The following is a 14,042-nucleotide window of genomic DNA, read 5'->3' as shown; positions in this document are numbered from 1 at the left end:
TCCCACGTCTGCCCGCATCTCCGGAATATCGATTCCGATTAAGCAGTTACAAGTCACCAGGCAAAGCTGGGCCTTGGCTGCCCCCGGTATGCGGTGGGTGACTGGGTGTATGCGTTCGTCGTCAGGGAGGCAGGGGCCCGACGGGGTGGCTGGGTGGGGAGGGGGCTTCCCCTTCTCCCCGGGACTCCATATGGAGCCGTGGGAGAGAGGGGCTCGGCCCTTTAATCCCTTCAAAGGCACCGAAGCGTTTGGAGGCCCTGCAAAACTCTTTGGAAGTCTTTGCAAGAGGCCACGGGTTGTTTGTACGGGGAAGCCAGATAAAGATCTCTCTGTGCGGGGCGGTTTTTTAAAAAAAAAAAGGTTTCAGTGGCAACGCGAAGACAATGGCATCCAACCCGCTGCTGGGCGGGATCGGGTTACCTGTGGGGAAGTGGGAGAAAGGCCAGCTCGAGGGGGAGGCACAGGGCCACGCGGACCCACCCCTCCTTCCCTGGGAAGCACGCCTTGGCACGTGGCCAAGCATCAGATGGATCTCCTCAGTCGAGGGATCTCCCGAGGCCGGGTAGATCCAACAGCTCTCAAGCAGATGCCCGGAAAATTGCATACGACGGCCAAACTTTTGAAGCCGCCCCCCCCCCCCAAGCATTGGTGTTACCGTGATTTTTAACTACTTCTCTCTCTCTCTCTCTGTGCGCCCGATCGGAAGTGTCAGGTTTTCAGGCGATCCAGAATCGAGAAGACAAAGGGCAGCCCAAAATCCCCACCAGGCTGCTTGTTCTGGGCTTCGTTTGCAGGGAGAGGCTGAAAGAGTCTGTGGAGCATCACTTCTTTCCTTGGCAAATAAAGACAAGGGCGCTCAGGTTCTGAGAAAGTGTTTGGAAGAAGGGGCTCCGGACCAATTCGCTGGGAACGGTTCGCAAGCTTATGTGCTGCTGTTTGCAGCCTTAACATACCACCGAGGAAGTGCAAGACCCAGTGGTTCCAAATTAATGCAACTTTCATTGCATTGCATTTCACGTCGACTCCCCCGCAAGTGCCCCGCCCCTCGAGTGTCCCAGGAGATGGTAAAGAGCAGGAGCTTGTAATTGACCCGTGTTTCAGTTGAGGGTAGTATAAGAAACAGGTCTGTTAAAAGTTTGGTCGGATTTCCTACTCTAGGAGCTGTTCAGAACTCACTTACTGTATATTTTGGAGTTCTTGCAGACCACCAGAAACCATATCACCTGCTTTGAAAATAGGAATTTCTTCCTCCAAGGGTATTAATTCATACCACTGGGGGGACGGGGAAAACAGCACTTTTGGTATTGCACTCCCAGTTTTTAACAAGGGGAGACATCATGCTGTTTCCAGCATAACAAAGCGTTGGCGAAGCCCCGTTTCCAGAAGAGCAACGGAACGGGCGCAAAATGATATATTTGCTGTTTTGTTCCTCTCCTCGCTTGCATTCTCCAGAAAATCACGCCCCACAAAGTGTAAGAAAATCACGCCCCACAAAGTGTAAGAACTTTTCCTGTCGGGCTGGGAGTTGCACAACGCGCTCAAAAGTTATTTACAAATAAGTGAACTTTTAAGTCATTTGGTGACAATAAAACTATTGGCAAACGATATACTGTACAGTAGTCGAACAGGGAAACCCGGGACTGATATAACTGAAGATTACAAAGAAGTGTTGTCCCTTTTAGGGCTCTGCTACAAATCCTTAATCTTAATATACTCTTTTTCTTTTCTTTTTTTAAGGGATGGGAAGCTGGGGGTTAGGCGGGGTTGAGATGCAATGTCTTGCACGTCGAGTGAGAGGGGTCTCCAGGCGGTAAAGGACCCTTTGATCAAGAAAATCCAATTATTTGTGTATATACATTTCCCACATAGTGATTACTTCATTAATTGTCCCGCCTTTATCTCCTCCCTTCCCATCCCCCCTAATAATCAGCTCTTTTATCCAGACCAACAAACACACCATAGGAGCTTTGTGGATTCAAAGGATTTGCTTTCGCTTCTGAAAGAGCCGCTATTCTTTGATGATTGGGTAGCGGCAAACTTCAAAGCCATAAATCTTCCTTCTGACTGGCTGGCGGCCCAGCAAAGTCCTTATCAAATTCTTGGAGGTGATCCTGGCGCAGGCAGACAGTCCGCGGAGATCGCGCTGAGCCAGGGCTGCCTGCCTAGTGAAGGGAGGGGGGGTGCAAAAGGCGAGGAAATCTGAAAGTGGGTGGGTGGGAGAAGGAAGGAAACTGGGCAGTTTTCCGGCTTCCCCTTGGCGACTCCATGCCGCGGCGTCGCCCCCCTGGCCTCGCCTGGCCCCGGACGCGGTAGCCATGGCCGCAGTGGCCGTCCTTCGGAACGACTCTCTGCAAGCGTTTCTTCAGGTCAGTCGCCCCGTCGAGCCGGGAGGTGAAGGGGCGGAGAACGGGGTGCGTTAAAAGAAAGACAGAAAAACTAGGCGCATCTTTTCGAACATCCAGGCAAGGGCGCAGGGAGGAGGGAGGGAATGCCTTTGCTGGGGGACCCCCAAAAGTTGAAGGATCGCTGTACGAACCTTCTGGGGGAAGTGAGCTGTAAGGTGCTACTACCATGCCTGTTTGGGTTTATGATGCTGATGAAATAGAAATGTTGAGAGGTTTCTGGGTTGGCGAAGAAACTTCTTGGCTTAGAAATACGCGCTTGGCTGCCCTGGAATCGGCAGAGAAAAACTTTTCTCTCTCCAGTTACAGCCAAGCCTCGCAAGAGGGGCGAAGCTGGAGTGGACGGGGGAAGGGCGACGTTTGCTTCCAGCCCAGCTCGCTGCGGGAAGCTGCATCCCCGGGGTGGCACCGGTTTAAAAGGAGAGGAAGTGGGGTGGCAGCGTTTGGCGGGGGTCTGATCGACTCCAGCCCACCCCTCCCCGCCCACGTGCTAGGCAACCGATGCCGATGCCTTACTCCTAGCAGCGAACTTTTGGGGAGAGCCCGCTTGGGAGCCAGAAGGCGGACGGTGCCCGCTTGTTGGTGGGCGGGGAGGGAGCTGGGCGACAGGCGACTAACGACGTCTCTCCCGCAGGACCGCACTCCGAGCGCCTCCCCCGACGTGGCCAAGCACTCGCCGCTGGCTTTACTGGCCGCCACTTGTAGCCGCATTGGGCAGCCCGGCGCGGCGGGCCCGCCGTCGGACTTCCTGCAGGTGTCCTACGAGGCCAGCTTGGGCTCTCCGTCCAGGATCTTCCACCCGTGGAGCAGCGACATGCCGGCGCACTCGCCAGGCAGCCTGCCGCCGCCCAGCCTGGGCCTCACCCCGCAGCCGGCCTTCGGCAGCGGCCACGAGCTCCCGCTAACGCCGCCGGCGGACCCGTCGTACCCGTACGAGTTCTCGCCCGTCAAGATGCTGCCGCCGCCGCCGTCCATGGGCGCGCTGTCGTCCAGCTGCGCTCCGCCGCCGCCAGCTGCCTACGTGCCCTACGCCGCCCAAGCGGCCCTGCCGCCGGGCTACTCCAACCTGCTGGCCCCGCCACCGGCGCCCCAGTCCTGCCGGCAGCTCTCGCCGGCGCCCGACGACATCCCTTGGTGGAGTATCCAGCAGGCGGCGCCCGGCGCGGGCGGCTGCGCGCACCGCTTCGCGGCGGGAAGCCTGCAGCGCGGCCTGGTGTTGGCGCCGTCGGAGCTGGCGCAGTACCAGACGCAGTTGGCCGCGCTGCTGCACCCCAAGGCGCCCCTGGCGGCCACGGCCAGGAGGTGCCGGCGCTGCCGCTGCCCCAACTGCCAGGCGGCGGCGGCCGGAGGTGGGGGCGGCGGCCCCGACGGGACGCCATCATCCGAGCCGGGCAAGAAGAAGCAGCACGTGTGCCACATCCCCGGCTGCGGGAAGGTGTACGGCAAGACGTCGCACCTCAAGGCGCACCTGCGCTGGCACACGGGCGAGCGGCCGTTCGTGTGCAACTGGCTCTTCTGCGGCAAGAGCTTTACGCGCTCCGACGAGCTGCAGAGGCACCTGCGGACACACACGGGCGAGAAGCGCTTCGGCTGCGCCGAGTGCGGCAAGCGCTTCATGCGCAGCGACCACCTGGCCAAGCACGTCAAGACGCACCAGAACAAGCGCCTCAAGGCCGCGGCCGCGCCGGGACACGGACACGCGTGTGCTACCGTCAAAAGGGAGGAGCCCAGGGACATGTGACCTGCGCCTGAGCTTCCCTGCCACGCCCGATCCCTGGGTTGAGTTGGGCCACGAGGCGCCCTGGCCTGCGCCTGGGGTTCAGCTGCTGCGCTCCGCAGGATCCCCCTCCAGATCCCCCTTGCAGATTTTAGAGAGTCTGGGGAAGTCCACTTTGCAGAGATTTCTGGGAGGAGGACTTGCACCCAGGACCCACCCTTGAAAGTCTGGGCGGCCTGGGGGAAAAGGGGGGGGGGCGACAAAAACACCTCCTTTGAACATAGCTGCCTGTATTCAGTGAGCTTGAAGCAAGTTGGTGCATCATCCCATATCGGAATCGAGGGGCCAAAGTGACGCCAGGAAAAGGCGGCCTCTGGGACTAGATGCAGGAAGTGATCCTTGTTTTGGGAGCAGAAGTGGCCTGATGAATCCTAGTTCTCATCGTAACAAAATTTGGAACTGTGTGCTCTGTGGGTCGGAGATGTCTGCTTACCTCAACCCGCCCTGTGGATTTATTTTATTTCTAAGTTTTTGCTCCTGGTACTCCCAGATACTGTCACCTGTGAGGATCCCCCCCCCCCAAGGATCAGGACTTACAGTGCCAACTGTTTGCAACAATTACTCAGACTAGAGGGCATAACCTCACACACACACACACACACACACCAAACACCGTTTTGGAAACATCTGGTCAAAGTGGGCTGGATTACTGATTTAAATAAAAACAACTGCAGCATTAGCCTGGCTATGGAGGGCCTGGCTCCTTTCATTATTATAATTTTACGCCTTTCTTTGGGGGAAAGGCCAACCTTTTGTGTACAGCTTATTTAATAGCTTTGTTTGAATAAAAAAAAATGTTTTCCCCCTCTCCCTCCTTGTTCTTGGCTCCATATGGGGGGCTATAGCATGAGATGTGTCTGTAAAGCAACCTGCAACTGCAGCGTGATAATAAATACATTAACTCTGGGGTCATATGGAGAAGACCCAACTGAGTTTGTTTCATTTGATCTTTTTTGTTGTTTCTGTTTTTAAAGGTTTTTTTTTTTTTTGGCCCAAACAAACAAATCCTTTATTTGGTGAACACTCTCAAGAGCAATTTGTATCTCATCATTCGATTTTCCCAGCTTTTGCAACTGATCCCTCGCGTTTCCCCATTGTGATTGGGGTGAAGGGTAGGGCTTGACTGCCTTGTGGCTCCATTTGTTATTTCTGGAAGCTCTCACTGATCAGAGATTATAACATTCAAGTAGAGCAGGAGAGGAGGATGTCTGTTAGTTGCATCTAGCAATAAATGCAAGAGTTGTAGTATTCCAAAAATGGGGGAACATGCCAGCTATGATGACAGTCGTTTCTTTAGAAAAAGTGTACACGAGGGCTGCAATCCCATATACACTGAACCTGAGAGTAAATTCCACTCAGTGGGGTTTACTTCTGAGTAGATGTGCATGGGATTTCTCTGTCAGTCTTATTAAAACAGGACTTCTATTGGAACTATCAAACAAAAGTTTTTAGTATCTTTAACCTTCATTGAATTTGGTGGGACTTGGATTTTAGATAAAAGATTGTTCAATAGTGTTTACAACCTGCAAATGCCCACTGGATGTGTGCAAAAGAGCACATAGCAGTTTGCCAAACACCCATTTCATCAATTTCGTGTGTTTTTTAGGTTTCGCCTATTAATACCACATTTCATTGCTATACAAACAATTCAATTCAACAGAGCTTCTAAATAGATACATAGAGGATTGTTATCTTGATGTCTTAGTGCGACCCTTTACAAGCAAGCCCTTTTGGGTTCAATGGGACTTAACTCCCAGATAGGTGTGTGATAAAGTATTGCAGCATCAATCTCTTTTAAAGGCTGCACATTTTATTTCTGCATTCTAAACATTTATCAAAGAAGTGATGCTGTGAAATATGTTAGCTCACAGGCAGAACTGAATTCTGTGTATTTGCATAAATATAAATACTGTACAACACTAACGTTCCATATTCTTGAAAACAATACTTTATCAGCTACCCTCTAAAATTAAGAATTAATTTTATGCATTTACCATGCATACTCATTTATAACTGAGAGTAACCCACGCTGAGTTTTCCGAAACAATTATTTGCATCATTAACTTTATAGTTGATTTGTACTGTACTTTGGAAAGTTTTACTGATACAAACTTTAAAGTGAATCATTTTAGGGTTGGACTGTTATTAGAAATTTCCACTGAAGTGGATCTGTGTAGCTGTAATTTAATATATGTTTTTAATTCTAAATTATGTGGTCACAGTTTAAGGGTCAATATGAAGCTGGATTGATAGTCTACGCCGAGTTATGAATTGGAACCAGCAGTCGATTCAAACAATTTGTCAGGAATACTGTTGTCAAATTGAGTTTCTGGATTTGCATTTATTTGCAACTGCACATTTAAAAATTGCATTCTATAGATGTACCGGTAGTTAGTGATTATAACTTTTACAGATCTGCTTCCAGGGATTAATTATTTATTAATTATTCATTATTAAGTAATTGAACAAAAGTTTATGCACAACGTAAGATTTAATAGGAAGTTGGAAATGCAATCTGTTTAAGATTATGGAAGTTAACCTTGAAAAAAAATGGGTGATCAAATCATGGAATAAGCAACAAAAATACCTTCAGCTGAGCTGTTGGTGAGTGTCACTATGCTTAGAATTCAAGATTTCCCCCTTCCTAGTATGTACATCAGGTTAACTGGGTAATTCAATTTCAGATTATTTTATAGCATTGCCTTCCAAGGAATTATTGTTATCTCAGATGCAGGTGTATTTTAGATGAAGCAAGGTTGTGAGACGGGTTTTTATTCAAACTGTTAAGAAATCCCTTTTCTTTTGTGCAGAGTTTGATCTTTCCTTTTAGAGTGTAAAATACCAGCGCACCAATCCTAAACAGGTCAGTGAGAGGGATTTTTCAGATTGTGTTATAAATAACAATTGATTTATTTAGAAATCTATCGGGAAAGCAGCAAACTGGATTCCTATTCCAAGTAGAAGTACTCAGATTTTTTTATTTAAAAAAATAGCATGCATAGAAAAGATTATGCATCACTTAAAGAGATAATGCAATAATTTTTGTAAGCTAAAAAATAAAGAGTAGGCAAAATAAATATGTGGACTAGAGGCCTAAACATTTCTGATTCTATAGTAGAAGATTAATTCGATTAGCTGTACTGTTGGACAGTTGCCCTTTTCAATCCAAGTAATTTGATACAATTCTTTTGTGACAAATCAAACGAAAATAAAATAGGTCAATTAGCTAGTACTCTAGCTGTTCCTAATCCAACTGTACAGTAAAGGATGGATGGCAATTGGATTAGAAATTTGGTTCAGTTTGATTTGTGATTAACTGATCAATTTTCAAAGCTGATGGGGAACAGAATCATATATATATATATATATATATATATATATATATATATATATATATATATAAAAGTCAATTTGTGATAGTTTCTGTTCACTTGTCATAATTAGTTTACATGGATCTAAGGTAACAATTCTAAATGCACACACTAGGTTTCTGAGTAAACATGCATTGAATTGTGCAGTGCTGGAAATCACTCATTAGTGGCATGATCCAGCCCAAAATGAACCACATTTTAAAACACTCTGTTTTTAATGAGGAAGTTTTAAGAACATACTTAAGCATTTAAGTATGGGCTTAGGTGTGTGAAGATGGATTGTACACCAATTTTTTAAATCTACAGTGCTATGTGAATATACAGTAATAGAAAAATTCTCCAGTTCTTGTACAAGTGAATTGAGGTTTTTTTGGTAACTGGGTTACATGCAAATTGTTGTCCTCTTTAACTTATGATTAGAAACCAGGCAATGTAGTAAGATCTGTGTCAACACTGGGTTCCTCAAAAGGTGTACTGGTACACATTACAGACTTGAAAACTGAACTAAATGGTACATCTGAAAATGACATACCGGTATATTTTGTAGTTACTTTCATACTTTATTCAGCCAAGTCTTTAATATAACAACAAACAAAGTGTTGGAATTGTTTTATATGTCCTGATTATAAAGAAATCACTGTACAGACCTGGATTATACATCCACAAAAGTTGTAGATGACCTTCTAGCTAAAGACTTTTAGAAGTTCAGTCCTATGCATGTTTATTCAGCTGCAAGTCCAATGAATATAATGCCCAGGTTTACACATACAGTGGTACCTCTGGTTACAAACGGGATCAGTTTCGGAGCCCCGTTTGCAACATGAAAAGGCCATAACATGAAGTGCCGAATCTGCACATGCTCGCCGCACGATTTGGCGCTTCTGCGCGTGCGCACGACATCATTTTGCATGTGTGTGCATGCGCAAACCGTCGAACCCCGAAGTAGCCCATTCTGGTACTTCCGGGTTCGGTGTGTTCGTATCCTGTGACGAACTCAACCTGCAGCGTTCGCAACACGAGGTACGACTGTAATGCTGAACCATAGTTTATTAAATCATGGCTTATTAAACCTTACTCCTTAGGAATCAAGCTTGGAACTGCATTCTCATTGAAACCAGTGTAAGAAGTTAGTCACAAGAAACTTATAAATTATTCTTGGCAATAGGATAATCACCACTATCTTTTGCGGGATCCAAGCCTGTAGTACTTCAGATGCTTCATGTCTCTCCATCCTCCCTTTTTTTATATACCATGGAAACATTGGTGCTGAATGTGTATACACTTTGTATTTTAGAACTGCAGTGAGTTTACAGTGTAGATCAATAAATAATCACCTTTGAAATGGGCACATTATTCCAAGGAGTTCAATATTTCTGCAAGTTTTGGGCTCAGCCCAGAAAAGGTTAAGACACAGATTCCAACAAATCTGGGTGGCTGACTTCTAAGGCCTTCTAAATGTTGACTCTCAACTTCCATCAGCCCCTGCCACCATGGCCGATGGTTGGGGATGGTGGAAGTTCTACTCAAGCAACATCTGAAGGGCCAAAAGTTACCCACTCCCTTAGTAAATCTTTAAGGCAGCAACCCTAAGCGTTCTTACTGGAAAGTAAGTCCCACTTAATGTAATGATACTTATTTCTAAGTAAATACGATGGGATAAGGCTGCCAAGTGGTATTGATTTCAGTAGTATTGGGGGTGTCTAACTTTGTTGGAACAAAAAGGGCCTATACATATATTTTCTGCCTGCTTTTATGCAATTGAAATTCAGATCTCCTAGCTGTCTTTTCTTGCTTCAACTTGCTTCAAGGTAAGAAATGCAACATCATTGGATATAGAGCTGCTGGCTTCAGGGGAACAGTTCCAATTCTCAATTTGGCACTTAGCATAAGAAAGATGATAAAGAATCGAGCTAAAGAATGAAGCCGGCAGTGAGAAATGCCAATCCATCAATATGAGCAAAATGCATTGATAATATGAAATGTAACTCCCATGTATTGAAACCATTCCAAAGGGAATCCTGTTTCTGGTGCAATGTTGCCAAAGACAAGCAGGCCACTAAATGATTCTCTATGTTGCTTTCATACTTTTAGACACTAGTATTCACCACAATAGGACGCGGGTGGCACTGTGGTCTAAACCACAGAGCCTAGGGCTTGCTGATCAGAAGGTCGGTGGTTTGAATCCCCGCGACGGAGTGAGCTCCCATTGTTTGGTCCCAGTTCCTGCCCACCTAGCAATTTGAAAGCACGGCAAAGTGCAAATAGGTACCGCTCCGGTGGGAAGGTAAACGGCATTTCCATGCGCTGCTCTGGTTCGCCAGAAGCGGCTTAGTCATGCTGGCCACATGACCCGGAAGTTGTCTGTGGACAAACACCGGCTCCCTCGACCAATACAGCGAGATGAGCACCACAACCCCAGAGTCGTCCTCGACTGGACCTAATGGTCAGGGGTACCTTTACCTTTAATCACCACAATATCAGCATCAGTAAATCCAATATTAAAATTAAAAGTGAAATCAATGTTTTGTGAAACTAGAGCCTCAACCCTGACTAAACAGGGCCATCTTGTCTTTGCACCATATCTTTTTCTCTGCTTGCTAATCCATCTTTTGAGTTGAGTACCGTAATATGCCCAAACAAGTAACAAGGATTCAGAATAGTTATTTATAAAACACTTAATAAGTGGAGGATAATGTGTGTGCATAAGGGAGGGGGAGAGAGAAAGAGATTATCTTTGCACAGTAAGTCTTGGATAACTCTTCATTTGTATCTTTTATTATTAGAGGAGAAAATTTAAAAAGGTAAAATATATTTTGAAAATTCTATAAAGAGTTAAAGTGATTTACTTAATGTTGAGTGAGCACTGAGGGTGATGTAAATAATCTAAAAGCTTCTTGTATACCAATAGCACAGGTGATTAAGTGCTTTTACTGAAGGCAGTAGATAATTTTTTCTCCATGATATATTCTACAAGGATATAGAGTTCTGTGTTTGTGTTATATGGGATACTTTCATTTTATATGTTCTGCCTCATAAGGATTCACTTGTTGCTATTCCATCATTTCCTTTTGTTAAAGCACAATTTCCATTAGTCTCTTGAAATATTTCATTTTGCACATTTGATATTTCTGCTGTTAACAAGGTATACTTTTACGAAGCAAGATTAGCTTCAGGGGTGGCTCACGGTATATTCTTCTCTACATTGCTTAAAAACAAATGATCAACGTCATCTGTCATACTTCCAAGATTTAATTGCAATGTTAGAAGCCTCTACAAATGCATGCATAATCATGGTCATATTTCTTCCTTTGAATTAGCATATTTATATGTGATATTTGAAAGGTTTGTGCTTAAATCAGTCTTTGATGGGAGAACCTGTCACCTATAAAGAATACTATATGGGTTGAATCCAGATGGGTAAGCTAGTTGTATTTTGATCCATTGGAATCATTGGGAAAAGTTAGTAATAACTTAAGTTGCATTGATTTCAGTGGGAACTAAATGGAGCAAACTTGGTCTGGATCTAACTCAATTTCTGTTCCATTTGATTTTCTGCATTAACAGCATTCATAGATGCAGTGCATATAGAGAATTGAGAGATGCTCAAATGTGTTTTTAATGTGATGTCAATAATGCCTGTGGGGTGCAGTGTTGCCCAATTTACTTAAATGAACTTACCTCCATTCTGCATTGCAATAAAAAAAATTCTAGAAGAAAGCAGTAGATCCCTTAGGGACAGTCTACACATTATGTTCTAGTGTTCACTGGAAACAGTGTCCACATGATAAATTCTGCTTCTAATTTCCTATTGTTACCACCAGAGCCGGCCCACCCATGAGGCGAGGCAAGGTGACCTCCTCAGGCAGCCGCCCAGGACCAGATGATCCTCATGTCAATCTTTACTCCTGCCTTGTTCTTGGTGTAGATCTTCCCTCACTCCTTCTTCCCTGGCAGAAAGAGGGGTACTTTTTTGGGGGGGGGGTCCACCTCAGGTGTCAAAATGTCTTGGGTCAGCCTTGGTTACCACACAAGTGGTAATCCTAAGGAAATGGGAAGCAGAAATCTTACTATACATTATGGCCACCAATATGGGGGTCAATTGCCATGACAAGTTGGCTTTTGTTAGTCAGTGTCCAGGTGGTAAACTTAATGTGTAGACCAGTCCAGCATATTGTCAGGTAAGAGCTTTTGAACATAAACCACCATTGAAACAAACTCATGGAAAAGGGCACCAAGATTATTGTGAGTAAAACCATTAAGTGTAAAAGATGTGGAGGAGGGGACAACTTGGAGCCCTCTTGCAGTCCACATTGCCTGCATCACACCATCATGTCCCTTTCCCTCTTTTGGAAACCCTGCACAGAAGAACCATCCACTCTTACCAGTATTTTCAAGGTCTTCTCTACATGGAAACCCTGTTCTTGCCTCCTTGAACACAAGGAATAGGCTGCCATGTTTGGAGCAAAGAGATGAGGGAGGGAAGAGCAGGAAAGTGGCAATTAAAGGCTCAGATAAGTAAGTTGTATCCAGTGCTAGTCAAATTGAAGACCAGGTCTGTTGAAATTAAAAGATCTAACGTAAATTCATTCATTTCAATGAGTCTACTCTTAGTTGAACTAGTGCTTGATAAAAAGTATTTTGACATGGACACAGTTCACCTTTGGACAACTAAATAGTTGTGCTATATAGTAGGGACCAGTTTTGCTTGTTAGACACTTTGTTATCCCACTTTGCAGGTCATTTTCCTGTCCCTTTCCTTATTGCAAAAAGTCCAGTCCTTCAGGGAAGCGGGTTTGTTGTGCAAGACTTCCTAATCAGTTATAATTGTGCAACGTGAATTTGCCAGTGACTGAATTGTGCCTTAAAATAACAACAGTCTGAAAGCTCCTTTGCCGGTCTACAGCATTACTTGGCCAAGGGAAGGCCTGAAGGGGTGAATCTGCTGTTATTCCTGTTTTATCACCTTCCCATCAACTAGGCCTATTTAATGTGTAACCTAGTGTGAAACGTGGTTCCATTACAAAGGTACAGCAGGCAATTTTCTTCACCGGTTATTCTGTGTGTGTTCTGAATTTGCTCCTAACTCTTGTAAAATATTATCCAAATTGACCTATTCTGACTGATCTGAAAGGTGGAAACCTGTCCTGTTACAGTAGTGAATAAAACAAATGCACTAAAATATAAATTCTGAAAACTATTGTATTTCAGAGTTAGATTTATAGTATGTCAAATATTCAGCTTATGGGAATGCATGTTTTTGTATTAAAAATCCAAGTAATATTTTGATGTTTTGATTTCCAAAATTATTTGATGTGCCTCATAGAAGCAAACAGTTCATACTCCTTCATACTTACTGGCCAGTTTGGGGAAGTATTTTTTCATTTAATGTGTTCCAGTGTTTATCACTTGTCTGTAATAAGTTTGTATCTTTCAGGAATCAGTGCTAATGACAAGATTATGTGTTATTTCAAAGAGAAGGTGACCCCCCCCTACCAACGGCCTAGTATTAAGAATGTGACTATATGTGCATTTCTATTCTATGTGGTGGCTTGCCCTTAATAATGGTTTGATTTCTTCTTCATTCTCATGTTGGAAGGATCAGATGCCCTTAATACTATTAATTATCAGAAGTTTATTCTTGTTATTAATATTTGTTTCTATTCTTAGTTTTACTTAATTGATATGTTAAACATGAGAAGCACACATGTATGTTCACAGCTGAATGTGAAGAGAGAAGAAACGCCATGGTCCATCTGCAGCAGCACAACTGGACGCCTTCATCTCCCCAGCTGCAGCAAAACATGTCTCTCCCTTATTGGTCTCTGCAGACGTTGCAACCTTCCAGCAGTGACTTCAGCCCCAAAGGCTCACTCCTCTCCCAAGAAAAAAAAAATAAAAAATAAAAAAAAATCCTTCCAGTGTATCTGAAGAAGTGTGCATGCACACGAAAGCTCATACCAAGAACAAACTTAGTTGGTCTCTAGGTGCTACTGGAAGGAATTATTTTTTTATTTTGTTTTGACTATGGCAGACCAACACGGCTACCTCCTCTCCCAAGACTGACAGATGCCAACAACAGGTAGCTAAAATTGATGACAGATATACAATGTACAGACATTCCTTGTGCGCTAAAGTGTATACTTCATATAGGCAAATGGAAGCGCAAAATTATTTTCAGAAGATTCCCTTACCAAAAAGAGAAAAATCTATCTCACAGGTGCCAAGAAAAAAAGATTGATTCTTTGTTCTTGTAGTATGCCCAATGCATTTCAGCTACAAATGCCTTAGTCAAGGGCTTATATAAAAATAAAGCAATGAGATTATTTATTATACAATTACCAAACCACACATTAAAAATTCTCTTAAAACTTAGACTGTATGTACCAACATGTAATGTAATAAAATTCCTGTACAAATTATGTATTTAATAGGAAACCTATTTTAAGCCAAAGCCAACCATGACACAAAAAAATTAAGACTGTACTTGGTTCC

General features: G+C 44.5%; 1 protein-coding gene across 1 annotated transcript; it reads left to right on the top strand.

The window, feature by feature from the left end:
* The first annotated feature begins 1,771 nt into the window (after positions 1 to 1,771).
* SP5 (Sp5 transcription factor) lies at positions 1,772 to 5,126 on the top strand. The gene is made up of 2 exons (XM_033168338.1): positions 1,772 to 2,366; positions 3,037 to 5,126. Exons 1-2 carry the CDS (start codon positions 2,316 to 2,318, stop codon positions 4,141 to 4,143), a joined length of 1,158 nt encoding a protein of 385 aa, XP_033024229.1. The 5' UTR covers positions 1,772 to 2,315; the 3' UTR covers positions 4,144 to 5,126.
* Positions 5,127 to 14,042: the final 8,916 nt, after the last annotated feature.

This window comes from Lacerta agilis, chromosome 1 (genome assembly GCF_009819535.1).
Source record: "Lacerta agilis isolate rLacAgi1 chromosome 1, rLacAgi1.pri, whole genome shotgun sequence".
Lineage (NCBI taxonomy): Eukaryota > Metazoa > Chordata > Lepidosauria > Squamata > Lacertidae > Lacerta > Lacerta agilis.
The sequence above is the reverse complement of the archived record's forward strand: the minus strand, read 5'-3'. Positions and strand labels throughout refer to the sequence as shown.

Excerpts from the sequence above, each read along its gene's own strand:
- SP5 (XM_033168338.1), top strand. The coding sequence starts at position 2,316 with ATGGCCGCAGTGGCCGTCCTTCGGAACGACTCTCTGCAAGCGTTTCTT. Across the intron at positions 2,367-3,036 it reads CTCTGCAAGCGTTTCTTCAG|GACCGCACTCCGAGCGCCTC; the intron begins GTCAGTCGCCCC and ends TCTCTCCCGCAG.